Genomic DNA, 13,867 nt, shown 5'->3' with positions numbered 1-13,867 from the left:
GGAAGAAAAGTGACTTCTATTGGAAAGCTAGTCCTGTAGAAATGCCATAGCTTCTGGACTTCATTCCCACCAGGCCTCTTCTCTCTTAACCCCTCATAGCATATTCTGTCAGCTGATAAGAACGAAATAAATGGTAACCCCTCCTTTGTCCCCCAGTTCAACTAGTCTGCCATAGTAGTGGCCGGTAGGATTGGGATTGGGATTGGGATGCAAAGGATTACACTTATTTCTCATTTTGGGATGGTGCTGACTCTTCAGTACCTGGACCCTGGCTGAGCCATGATGTTCTTCCTGGTTTATATTCTTCTATCTGTTGAACAAGTTTGCCTAAATTCTTTCCAATCAGGATCTTTCATTTCACAGAATTTTGAGCTCAGAAAACTCTTTCTGCCTTGTCCATGAGCCTTCTCTCTCAAGATGGGAGTAGGGCACTCTCTGCTCTTTGTCTGGGAGAATCACTTAAATAAAACCTGGGCTGGTGCTCTAAGTTCACCCTGTGCCAAGCAGCTTTAAGTGCTACAAAGAATTTCAGCAGCTGCCCTCTCTGAGCCTTGATATCATAGCTGATGGTACGGGGCAATGCCATGCTGATTTACCAACATTTTCCTATCATCACCTTTTTCAAAGTCATGTGTGGTTGGCCATTTTCTTCTTCAACATTGGGACAGCTGTCTTGTACTTGGCCTTTTTGCCTCTTACTTGAGGACTTTTGGAATCTGTGATTCACAATGATTTCTAAAATATAGTTAGGATACTCTTCTGCCGTTTTTTTATTCTGTATGTGCCTGGGCTGGCTGTCCCCAAAGTCTTAGTGCAGTCAGAAGCAGCTCCTTATTTTCCATCCAGATGAAAGCTTCTTGTGAGTCGGAAAAGTTTCATTCATTGTTTTTGGATCCCTTGCCACTTGGGCAGTGTCAGGAACCTCATAGCCAAATTAGTAAATGCTTGTTGATTTATTGAGTGGCTACACAGGCCTATGGGCTTTAGTGTTTTCCTGGTCCTGTTTGGTTTGTCCATGTAAGAGAATAGAGCAGATTCCTCCATCTCCTCCCTTAGTCGGCTGAACTGGACAGTGAGTGTCCTGAGTTACATGCTGATTGCGAGGCTAGAAAACCGTATCTACCACCCTACCACCCCATTTTCTTTTTTTAAAATGAATTTAAAATTTCCTTTAATTGATTGAAATCCACCTTCCCTCCCTCCCACTTTTCCCATCTCCCCAAATGAAAAAAGAAAAACAGTCTTTGTAACAAATACATATAGTGAAACAAATTTCCATCCTGTTAATGGCCACAAAATGACTGTCTTCATCTGCCTCCTGAATCCATCACCTCTCTGCCAAGAGGTACAGAGTCGGTTCCATCGTGATTTCTCTGGAGTCAGCCCCCCACCCTGGTTTTGCAAAGGATTAAAACAAAGCTCAGAGAGGGAAAGGATTTCACTGAGGCTGAAATAAAAATGAAGGGCCCCAGTTCCCCTCTTGCCCACCAGCAGCTGTGGGCCCTCCACCATCCATCCTCCTTCAGTACAGTGAGTCCGGTTTCCTGTGTCCTGTCCTCAAGAGCTTTCTGTGTGCAGGTGACTACTGGCTGGCTGCTAAATCCCAACTCAGGCTGCTCTCAACCCTACCACCCGCAGCTCCTGCTTTCCAGCTGCTCTTGAGTCCCTCTAGTCTAGAAGTTTTATAACCTGGAGTTTGGTAACTGGCTTAAATTTTTTTTTTTCTTATGGACATACTGTATCACAATTGGTTTCCTTTGTAATTTTGTGCCTTTTCTTTCATGTATTTAAAAACATGATTCTGAGGAAAGTCCAAAGGTTTCCCCAGACTATTCAAGGAGTTTATGACACAAAAAGTGTTAAGAATCTCTGCTCTGGTTTCAGTCCAGTCCCATCTCAGTTTCCCACGGAAAAAAACTGACTTTTCATTGATAGTGCCACCTAGTCAGCCTGCTCTCTTGTTTCCACTGAGCCTGAATGGCAGCAGGTATGGCCACATAGGATCATGGGGTCAGAGCTGGAAAGGTCTTTGAGGTTTAGCCCAATCCTGTCATTGGACAGAGCGGGAAACTGAGGTCCGAAAGAAGAAGTAAATGATCAAAAGTTACCCAGCTAATAAATAGCAGAACTCGGATTCGAACCCAGATATTCCAACCCTAAGTCTAGTGCTCTTTCCATTGCATCTCTTAGAGACTTTATATCATCTTGACAGATTTGGTTACTACTTTTAAGATAAAGCACTTCTGTGTTTTTTTTCTGCATCCAGGTTTGTGTCTGTTATCTCTTCTCCTGTAAGCATAACAAGCACACTTGATATGCCGCTTACTTGGGACTACACTGATTTTTAGAAACAGATCTAAAAGTCATCACCCACACATTGGTCTCCCCTCCTAGAAGCTCAAAAGGTTGGAATACGACAGAGGTGCTTTTTCCTTATTTGTCAGGGTGATATTCCATAGAGTCTCAGGGAATAGGAAGAGATCTAAGAGGCCACCTAGTCAAATGAAGGCTTGAGCAAGAATCATTTCTCCCATCTCCCTGATAGATGGTCATTTAGCCTCCTGAAAGACCTCAGCAGCAAGGAACCCGCTACCTCCCAAAGTGGTCCACTCCCCTTTCGGATCTATATTAGGAAACTACGTCTGCCTCTTTGCGAGTTCTGACTCGGTCAGGTTCATTTACCTTTCTGGCCGACGTCGAGGGTCCTACCCGAAGAAGGTGCTTCTCAGAATGAGCATTTCAAAGGATTGCTACTTGAGAAAGGGAAGAATTTCTTTTCAGAGACGGGGGAAATAGCGAAGAACTAGCAGTGGCCAGTTGCAGACCCAAGGAGTCACAAAGAAAGAAGAGTGTCTGACGCGAGTCCAGAAAGAGAATGGCCAAGCTCCAAATGGTGCCGGATGCTTTGCGCATCTTACATGTTGCCTAATTGGGTATTCCGTTTTGAAACTTAAATGTTATTTGATCTTACAGGCTGGTTGGAAAGAGAGTCATGCCACATTCATGACTGAACTGAAAAACCTTCATGCTTCTGGACTGACTACTCTTGGCCAGGCTCTGAAATCTGCATTCGATTTGTTAAATCTGAATAGATTGGTGTCTGGAATAGACAATTATGGACAGGTAATGATTATATTTAAGTGATTACGGCTAACTGTTTTTGCTTTTGCTTTTTGGTGTGACTAAGGAGTTATACTTGGGCTTTGTAAAGTTTTTCAATTTCTTTGCATGGACTCCGGAAAGCTGATACAACCCTAAACTCTTTTATACAAAACGAATAAGGTTTTTTCGGTATTGATGGCGTTCGCTTGTTCCAAACTATGTATTGATCTTTCTGCGCCTCCCATTTTTTATTCTCATAGGAAACAAAGTCCATTGGTCTGGCATGGATCTTGCTCCATTGGAGGCCAAGCCTCCGGTTACAAGTTGGGCGAATATTGTTGTGCCAGGGTAGATATGTGGAGTGTATAGTCAAAATGCGTACCTTTTTCAGAACTGTCAACTGAAAGGTTTGAGGAAGAAGGAAAGGTCAAGAAGTACTCATCATGCCCCTCCCCACCCCCGTTCCCTGCCCTGCCCACCAAGGGGTCAGTGGCACAGACATTGTGTTTAGAACCAACTTAATGGCTGCCAAGATTCTTCTCCCCTCCTCTTACCTGTGCTGGTGCTTAAGCCTGTTACGTGGTTTATTTGATCTTGTGATGACTCATATTATCTATTCCCAAGTACATTCATCTCATGATTCTTTCAGCTCTAGCATTGAGGTAGAATATTATGGTCTCTAAGAGGATCAGGGTAAAATTGAATACCATTTCTGAACTTGCTGCTAGATTGTGATCACTTGGACTTCAGTCTCCTTTGAAATCAACGTTCATACCCTGATCATTTATGTCATTCTTTAATCGAGAGGGGGAAACTACCTTCTCCATCAGCATTTTGAGAACTATGTGCTGAGTGAAAATTTATTTAATTTATTAAATTAAAAGGTTATTGTTTCATACACTGATTTTTTTTTCAAATATAATTTTAGGGGAGGAATCCATTCTTTCTGGAACCGGCTCTTTTAATTGCCATCACAGATGGAAATAAGTTAACATGTCCAACCGGTGTTCTAGATGAGGTAAGATTGCCTTTTTCATAGAACTTTAACTCAATGCAGGGAATCTGCAGTTAGTTCTGGGGGAGGTAGATTTGTTTCCATGAGCAACAGGTTTTGATCAAACCTTCCACGTTGACCATCCCCGAAAGGCAGGGAAGGAGTGGGGGCTTTAAGTGCTACATTTTAAGATGAACTCTGCTTGCTCTTGCCTCATCAGCTTCATCTCCCTTTGACTTCTCCTCTGCCTGGAAGTGAGCTAACCAAAGAACCTTTTCGCTGGGACCAGAGATTATTTGCCCTGGTGTTGCGTATTCCTGGGACGTTCTCGCCCGACCCAGAGCCGCTAGGGAGCGTACCAATGGATGACTCTGTTATTACACAACTGTGTGAAATTACAGGAGGTATCAGGCATAACTTATGGTATTGAAGTGACAGGAGGGGAGGTTAGGAAGAGGTCTGAACAGCTACATCAGCCCTGTTTTCGACACTGAGTATTTACAGATAGTCTATCTGCTGCTCATCCCAGGAGGGTTATCCCCATAATGTCTCCTATTAAGACTCAGCTCAGGAATTCTTCTGTAACTGAGAAAGCCCTCCCTGATTCTCCCTCCTCATCCCCAGTCTGTCTCACTCCCTTCTCAGTTATTTTGTATCTTATGCATCTGGGTATGTGTTATTTACCTTAGGTGCCACCTCCTCTAGGCATCCTTCCCTGATCTCCCTCTCTCCCTGCTCCCCACCTAGCTAATGTTGGCAGCCCCCACTGAACTTAAGCTCCTTAAAGATGAGGATTTTTAAAAATTTTATCTTTGTATCCCTAGTTCTGATGAATCAAAGGAACATTTATTAAGTGCCTGTTATGTCAGGCACATAGTAAGTGCTTTATAAATATTGTAATGGAATCAAATTGAAAAGCAGATTATCCCCTGTAACATGGTAAGGTTTCCAGACATATTTTTTCTTGTTGAATTATCTGTTAGAAAGCAAAAGGCTCATTCTCGTATTCTTTCTTTTTCATCCAGGACGTTCCTATTGTGTTAGGAGCCCCAAAATGTTGAGCCAATGCTTAGAATCTTTAGTTCAGAAAGTTCAGATTGGTGTTGTTGTTAACTTTGAAAAAGCAGAAGCAGAGCCTGTTTTGCTTCCTGAAGAAATAAAAAGAAAGAAAGGTAAGTGTGAGACTTCTTGGTGGGAGGGAGGGAGGCTGGGCTCTAGGAGGCTGTGTTGGCTTTTTCCCTGCTGCCCAAAGCAGTCCCCACCCGCATCTCCACCCTTTGCTCGCTGAGAAATCTGCAGGCTGTTGTTGTACGGTCAGGCTCATCACAATCTCATCCTTGCCTCTTCACTGCACTGCTGTTTTCTTGAGAGTCAGCTGATGCATGGCAGGGTAGAGGGAGACAAGTTTTGCCTAGTGCTCTTTCGGGCAGGAGAAATAAGTCACGTGGAAAATCCAATTTTCAATCATTGAAAAAAGCCTCAAGGATATATAAGCCACAGTGTGCTCACAGCTCTGCTGCACCTGGCTCCACGGCTTTGGGGTTGTCTTTGGGGAAAAAAAAAAGCAAATCCCCAGTCAGCCCGAGGACCTCCTTAAAGTGTCTCCTCTAGAGATCTAGTGAGCTTGATCGGTCCATCTATATACCTCCCTATCTCTATGCATCTCTGTATGTCCCAGGCCTTCCTCTGAGTGTTTTCTGCAAATACAGAGTCAACTCACAAAGGCTCTGCCCTCAAGAAACTTCCATCCTACTGGGCAGGAAGGACAGAGGTGTCCAAAAGAATCTTTCTAAAACATTTCATTTGAGGGCCTTCATTCTGTGTTATTGGGGTTGTTTAGTCACAGCCAACTCTTTGTGATCCCATTTGGAGTTCTTTTGGCAAAGATACTGGTGTGGTTTTCCATTTCCTTCTCCAGCTCATTTTACAGATGTGGAAACTGAGGCAAACAGTGTGAAGTGACTTGCGCAGGGTCCGCTAGGCAGTGTCTTAAGACACTAAATCACTTAAGACTGATTTGAACTCAGGAAGAGGAGTCTTCCTAAATACAATTCTGGTGCTCTATCCACTACAGTGTTTCCCCCACCATTGCTCCCACCCCCCAGCTGCTCTTCATTCTGAGGCTCCATGGTAAATGGTACTCCTGACATGGGCATTTAAAAGCCCTCACTCCAGGCCTAGCTTTCCAGGTGTTGTGTTCATGAACCCCACTCCTGCCATTTTGTCCTTGTGCCGGGAATACTGTCTTTAGTGCTACATCTTTCAGTTCTTAGCATCCTTCAAAGCTCAGTTTGGATGTTATCACCTCCAGGAAGCCTTTCAGGATCCCTTTAGTGGACAGTGAGCATCATTTTCTTCCTATTCCCTAAATCGTCATATATGAATGAACGAATGAATAATTCAGTATATATCAAGTACTTACCATGTACAAAGCACTGTGCTAAGCTGAGGATACAAACAGAAGAGTCAGACAGGCCCTGCCCTCACAAAGCTCACACTCTAATAGGGAGGGGAGGTTTCATTTGCCCATCAGATAGGGTCCCACAGTTCTTAGAGTGCAAATGCTAAGGCCTCTTTCTGTCACTTCTGCTGATACGACCCCAGGTTGATGGCGAACCGTTTGAGGGGCCAAGGACCTTGGTGGAAGAACTTTCTTTTCAGGGCCTTCAGTAGCTGTGGCTGTCCGTAGCACTGCAGGGGCAGTGGGCAGGCTGCACCTCCTTCCCAAGCTTGTTGGGAAGGAAATGCTTTATAATCCATTTTGCTACTGAGTATCTCTAGCCATTTCTCATCAGTCTCCCTGTAGCTTTCACCTAAAGGCTCAAGCAGAAGGTCTTTGGGTACTTGAGGAGAATTGTCCTGTGACCCTCAGGTCTTTCCTTCTCCAGGCCAGACATGGCCAGTGTCCTTAGCTGATTGTTGTACGGCCTGCTGTTGGGGCCTGCCCTGTCCCAACAAGCTTCCTCTCTGTGCCTTTCCAGCTTTAGCGGTGTCCCTGCTCAAATTTGGTGCTGCCAATTGCATCCGGTCATTGTTAAATGGCCCAAGTAAGATCTCTTTTATTTTCTCTTTTATTCCAGGGATTAAAGACAGTTTAGGGCCAGTCTATAGGACCACAGATTCCATAGCGTGTCAGAAGTCAGCTAGCCAACACTGGCCCCCCTTCCCCTTTGACAGGAGATGAGACTAGGGACTGGTGCTCAAGGTCACACAAGTAATCATCACAAGTCATTTTTAGCACACTTTCAGCTTTGCAAAGAGCATCACAGAAATTCTCCTTGGAGCCCCATAAGAACACTATAGGTAGTAACATCCCCCTTTGCAGATGAGGAAACTGAGTCTCATGCCTATGACACATTAGCTGGATGGTGCAGTGGGCAGAGTGCTGGATCTGCAGACAGGAAGACTTAAGTTCATATCCAATCTCAGACCACTTTCTTAGCTATGTGACCCTGCACAATTCACTTTAATGCTGCCTGCCTCAGTTTTCTCAACTGTGAGGGGGGGAGTAATAATAGCACCTACCTTAAAGGGTTGTTGGGAGAAAGCACAGTGCCTGGGGTAGAGAAGATGCTTAATAAAGGCTGACCCAGATTTTTCCATCTCTAAAGCCCTCACTCAGTCCTCTCAATAACGTGGTAGATGGCAAAATCAGGATTTGAACTCAGGTTCCCAACTCCAAGTCTAGGCTTTTTTTTCACTGTCTCTTTTGTGACAGGGTTCGAGAAACACTCCCAAGTGTGAGCACACTTTCAGTGAAGTTAGAGGCTCATTCAGTAGCCCTCATCACTAGACAAAACACTTTGATATAGCTTCTGACTAAATGTTTTTATCAGCTTGTGGGAGCGGTTCTTATGCCACAGCTTGGCCTTTGAGGATTTCTATTAGACCTGGCCAAGTCCTTTCTAGCCGGATGTTTTTTAATAAGGTTAAAATCACAGATTGGCAGCGTGCATTGTAGAATTTTCATTTGTGACTTGGGAAGAAAAGAGTAAACTGTGTCCTAAAAGATCCCTAGGTCAAAAACCTTTCTCTCCCCTTCTTCTCCCCTCTTCTTCTCCCCCCTTCTCCCATTTCTCCCTCCCTCCCTCCCCTCTCTCTCTGTCTCTCTTTCTCTCTCCCCATCTTTTTTTTAGCCAGGCAATTGGAGTTCAATGAGTTGTCCAGGATCACACAGATAATAAGTGTCAGATCTGTGCTCACTGCAGTGCCACCTAGCTGCCTCCAAAATCTCATTTTGATTCAAATAAATATGGGATGCCTTTTGTTTTGAAGTTCAAGTTACTTGAGCTGTAATTGAACTTTGTTGGGCAGTGTGTTTGTAGCATTCTGCCCTGTAGCCTCCACTTTTCTACTGAGACACCAGAGGTGTGTGTGCGCGCGCGCGCCTGTGTGTGTATGTGTGTGTGTGTGTGTGTGTGTGTGTGTGTATCGTTATCTGTTCTCTGGAACCAAATGACGCAAAATGTGGTTTTCTTTTACTCTTTTAAAATATTTCATCTTGAGATTTGCAAACTGTAGGTCAAATAAGATTAGAATGATAGCATATTATGATAACAGACATTATAAAAAGATTCCCAAGCCCATAATCTTTTAGCAGTATTCACTACAGAGGGATTGGAGGAAAGGAGATGTGTGCTTTCTTTCTATTTACAATAGTGTCATTTGACCTATAAGGAAAGTATAGACAGTTTCAGGTCTATTTTGCATTTCTTTGGGACCATTAGGAATTTGCAAGGCAATGTAGCCCAATGGACAGAACCCTAGATTTGGAGTTGGGAAGACCTGCGTTCAAATGGCGTTCTGGGACACTAACTAAGCATGTGATTCTGTAAGCCTCAGGCAATAATAACCCTGCACTGTTGTTGGAACTGGGGTGAAATTGAAGGTCTTTAATATAGTCACTAGTTATCATGTTCTTGGGTCCAGTGGTGTCATTTGAAATGACTTTTTTCCTAGGGATTGAAAGCAGCTTGTCTCAGTTGTGCCTTACTAAAGGTACTGTGGAGACCAAGTTGCTGACTGGCTAGACCCTTAAGTGCAAGGATGGCTGATCCCAAGTTGCCACACCCTAGCCGCAGAGGGAGTTTTCACACTGGGATTTTTTTATAGAGATGAAATCTCAGATAGGGATCAAAAGGAATTACATTTTGTGACAAAGATTTCTCTTTCCCAAGGAAGACAGCTTTGTTTGATGAGCTTTGTTAATATAGGCTATAACCAAAGCAACTATATTACCTCACTTGACTGATCCTCCATTTCTCACCTTTTCCCTGTGTAGTTGGCCACCTTAATATGTTCATTTTCCTAAAGTGATGTTTTCACAGTTTAAAACATTAGGTGGGCTATGACCCTGTGCTAGGTTTCAAACTAATTCTCTGATCTAATCATCAAGACAAGCAGAATGCTTATTCTTTACTATGAAATAACCTTCTCTAGAGTATAATGTTAGGACTCCTTTGTTTCTGGCAAAGGCAAGAAAAGATCTATAGATTTGATTGAATTTCATATTGCTGGGATCAAACTAATGCTGTGACTTAATAATTAAGACAAGCAGAATGCTTTTTAACTGTGAAATAACCTTCTGGATGGGACATATTTGTTTCTACTAAAAGGAAGAAATCACCTTTAAGTTTGTCTGGATTACATATTGCTGCTGTGTTTCCATTTAAATTGAGAATGACTGTCAAATATGATTGCTTTATTTTTCATTTAATTTTTTTCAGTTAATGAAAATCCACCTTCTCCCCTCCATTCAAATTGAAAAAGAAAGAAAAACCCCTTGTAATAAACAAGTCTAGTCAAGCAAAACAAATTTCTACATTGTCCATGTCCAACAAATACGTGTCTCTGTACACCAAGTCCATCATCTTTCTGTCTGATGAAACATGATAGATTGGTTCATGGCAAATCCTTGGAAGTGTGGTTAGTCATTGTATTCTTAAGTCTTTCATAGTTGTTTGTCTTTATGGCTGTTACTGTAGAAATTGTTCTCCCGGTTCTGCTCACTTCTTTCTTCATCAGTTCCCAGGCTTCTCAGAACCGGTTTCTTATAGTACAGTAGTGTTCTAACACACTGATTCGTTTACCATAATTTGTCCAACCATTCCCCAATTGATGTAAACCCCCCCCTAATTTTTACTTCTTTGCCACCCACCATGAAAAAGAGTTGCTCTAAATGTTTTGGTATATATGAGCTATTTTCCTCTTTTGATATCTTTGGTGTTATAGACTTGTAGTGGTGTTGCTGGGTCAAAGAGTATGAACAATTTCGTCACTCTGGGGGCACAGTTTCAAATTGCCTTCCTTTCTGGCCGGATCATTCATAGGTCCACCAGTGGTGGAGTTCTCTTAACCATTTGTTATTTTCCTTTTTTATAATTACTATCCATTAGACCAGTGTAGAGAGGAAAGCACTTAAACAGTGCTTTAATTTGCATTTCTCTAATTTTAGTAGTTTTGAGCATTTCTTCATATATAATAAATTGATAGATGGAACTTTTTCCTTTGAAAATTGCCTCTTCGTGTCTTTTTAAATCACCTTTGAATTGAGTAATAGCTCATGTTCCTATATATTTGGCTCAGTTATTTAAATATCTTAGATAGGAGACCTTCAACAGAGAAACCTGTTGCAGAGGTTTTTCTTCTTATTCTGTTTTCCTTCTAATTTTGACTGCATTGGTTTTCTTTGTGCAGAAACTTTTGAATTTTATGTGATCAAAATTGTCCATTTTATCTTCACTAAATCTTCTCTGTTCTGGTCATCAGCTCGTTTCCTGTCCATAGATCCCAAAGGTAATTTTTGTCCATCCTTTTCTGATTTGTTTTAAGATATCACTCTTTATATCTAAAGTCATACATCCATTTGGAGCTTATCTTGGTATATGGTATAAGATACTGTACTAGAGTTTCTGTCATAGTTTCATAGCAGTATTTTTGTCAAATAGTGAGTTTTGTACTCTAGTAAGCTGCAGTCTTAAGTTTTTATCAGACAGTCAGGCTACTGTATTCATTTGCTTTGGTATTAATGCATGCCTCATTATTTCTGCTGTTTTTTGATCGTTACCAAATCATTTTGATAATTTTTGCTGATTGCTTTTTTTTTTTTTAACTTGACACACATGGAGTGGAGCCACCACGTCTTAACAGGAAGCTCATCCAACCCCACGTATGACCACTTTTCAAGTTAAACTGGCATCGTGAAATCTATCCTGACCAAGTTCTAAAAGCCTGTATTCCTAACTGATTCTTTATATTGTGTCCTCTTAGATGTACCCTGCGACACCCCAAAGTCACTAACGTCCTCTGACCAACAGCAGTGGCACAGTAGCCGAAAGCTCATTTATGTGCGCGCTAACCCTAAAACCGGGGTTCCTGTTGGGCACTGGCCAATTCCTGAATCTTTTTGGCCTGACCAAAACTCACCCACACTGGTAAGTATCTTTAATTCAAAGGGGAACCTGTCTTCTGCAGTTTTGATTTGTTAGTTTCAATGAACACCTTTCTAAGAGAATTCTGGGAAATAGGGATTACAGAATGCAGCTGAGACTCCAAGCAGTCCCTATTTGTTTCCGATTCCACATGCTTTCCTTAGAACGGCCCTGAGAGGGACAGTATCAGAATTATTATCTCCAGTTTACAGAAAAGGAAACTGAGGCCCGGAGAGGTTACAAAGTCTTAGTCGGCCTCTCCTGATTTCCAGGCCTGCATTTTTTCTTTTGTAGCAGGCTCCTTTTTGTGTATACAAAAGCCGCAGTAACTCCTTCAGGCCAGCAGAGGGTGCCAAGTGAATCACAGGCCTGCCTTTTGTTCCTGCTACTCTGAATGCAAATGCAGAGTTCCCATTGAGTTGGGTTTCTTCCCCTTCTTGTGTGTCCTGGGCTCCTGGCAGGCAAGCTGGTGAAACCTAGACTTCTTCTCAGCATAATGCTTTGAAAGGCATAAAATAAAACCCAGAGAATCCTTTCTCCAAAGGAAATCAATTACATTGAATTATCGTTCCCGAAACGTTTAAAAAAAAAAAGTGATGGGCCTACTAGTTGAATACCCTTGCTTCTAAGGGTAAATGTTTTAGGCCCTAGAAGAGAGAGAATTCTGTTTCTGTGTCATCCCAATGGACGATCCTGCTTTGTACATAATATCAATTGGTTAGGTTCCTTTGACAAAAGTACCCTGATTAGCTGTTCTTGACCATGAGTTTCCTTTTTTTTCTCCTTTCTGGCCACTCTTCAGCTCATCAGTGACCTTCCTCAATTGTGCCCAGAACTGAAACTAAATGAGATTTGAAGTGGGCAGAAAATACAGTGAAACTAGCCCCTCCTTCCTTATTCCTGGAAGTTATGTCCCTCTTAATGCAGCCCAAGGTCGAATTTGTTTGTTTGTTTGTTTTTCTTTGTCAGTGCCTGCAGGCCAGCTGTTAGCTCTCACCAGAATCCCCACTGACCTTTTCCTCCCTGACTATTCACTTGGTGCTGAGACACTGCATGGACAACCTCTAACCTCACAGTGCTAAAGAATAAGACTAAGCTTGGCTTGGATTCTTGAAGGCATTTTTGGAAAGGCTCACTCCCTTGAAATAGAACAAAATCACGTAGTCAGGGTAGCTCTTGCCTTCACTATACTTCCGATTAGAAGGGTTATCATTTTGACTTGATTTGCCTTAACGTGGCAGTTGGTGATGGAGGTGAACAGTCTGGGTGACCCCTGTAGAAGTCATTGCTCACATCTAGAGTTCCTCCAACACGATGGGAGCACTTTTAAAAACACAAAGTGTTGTTGGGTTGTTTGGCCAAAGATCGTGGTGGAGTTTGCTTGGTGATAACGGGTGGTCTTGTTCCTCTTCCTTTCAGCCTCCTCGGACAGCTCACCCTACCATTCGATTCCTCTGTGTAGACCGTGAGCCCATGGTCATAGACAAACTGCCTTTCGACAAATATGAACTTGAAGCTTCTCCATTAACTCAGCACATCTTGGAGCGCAAGTCGCCTGTGACTTGTTGGCAGGTACTTGACCTTCATCTAGTAACAAATGCATGCAGAGCCTCTCTAGGATTAGCTCATTGTTCTGTTCAGTTTCCTTGGTTAGAGTGGAACCAATTCCTCAGTACCTAGAAGGGAAAAGAAGATTGATCTATCTATCTATCTATCTATAGAGAGAGATGTCTTGCAAATTCTAACAAAGGGCTTCCATAACCAAGCATGTAGTTTTAGGCCTCCATGTGTATCATTAGGCAACTTGTCCATGCAGAGGCAGAGTAGCTGGTCTTGGAGATGGGAACGTTTGGGTACAAACCTCCCCTCTGATGCTCATTGTCTGTGCATCCTGGACAAGTCACAACCTCACCAAGATTCAGGCAAGCTTTGCCAGCTACTTTAGGAGTGGGAGTACTGTCTTTAGGCAGTATGATCCAATGAGAAGGCCGATCCAAAGGATCCAGATTTGAAACCTGCCCTTGCCACTCACTTCCTTTGTGACTACAGGCAAATCCCTTCTCCTCTCATGTGTTCGATGGATGAGGTAGCCTCCAGAGCCAGTGATCTCTGGCCTCAGCAGATCTGACTTTCTAGAGTGATTCTAAGCTTTCAGGAAAAACACCAGCTAAGAAGCTGAATTTTCTCATCAAAGATCTCCCAGCCCAGAGACTTGCTGGGGCTGTGGTGGGATCCTTGCTTGTGGGGTAGCTAGTTCACATTTCTATAGTGCATAAAAGTTTGCAAAGAATTTTACATTTCTTTGCATTTTTTACATCATTATATGACGCAATTTTACGTT

At 42.7% G+C, this 13,867-nt stretch overlaps 2 protein-coding genes across 2 annotated transcripts in view; both read left to right on the top strand.

Moving 5' to 3' along the window:
* FHL1 (four and a half LIM domains 1) overlaps positions 1–13,867 on the top strand; it is a 437,533-nt gene that overhangs the window by 97,528 nt on the left and 326,138 nt on the right. The window lies entirely within an intron of this gene.
* The window catches only part of LOC127543127 (uncharacterized), a 65,516-nt gene that overhangs the window by 20,171 nt on the left and 31,478 nt on the right, over positions 1–13,867 (top strand). Inside the window, exons 4-7 of the mRNA XM_051969153.1 lie at positions 4,352–4,500; positions 7,078–7,143; positions 11,366–11,529; positions 12,946–13,098. Coding sequence (XP_051825113.1) covers positions 4,352–4,500; positions 7,078–7,143; positions 11,366–11,529; positions 12,946–13,098 — 532 coding nt within the window. The remainder of the gene's footprint in view (positions 1–4,351; positions 4,501–7,077; positions 7,144–11,365; positions 11,530–12,945; positions 13,099–13,867) is intronic.

This window comes from Antechinus flavipes, chromosome X (assembly GCF_016432865.1).
Source record: "Antechinus flavipes isolate AdamAnt ecotype Samford, QLD, Australia chromosome X, AdamAnt_v2, whole genome shotgun sequence".
NCBI classification, from domain to species: Eukaryota; Metazoa; Chordata; class Mammalia; order Dasyuromorphia; family Dasyuridae; genus Antechinus; species Antechinus flavipes.
Note: the sequence above shows the minus strand (reverse complement) of the source record. Positions and strands in the feature narration are given on the sequence as shown.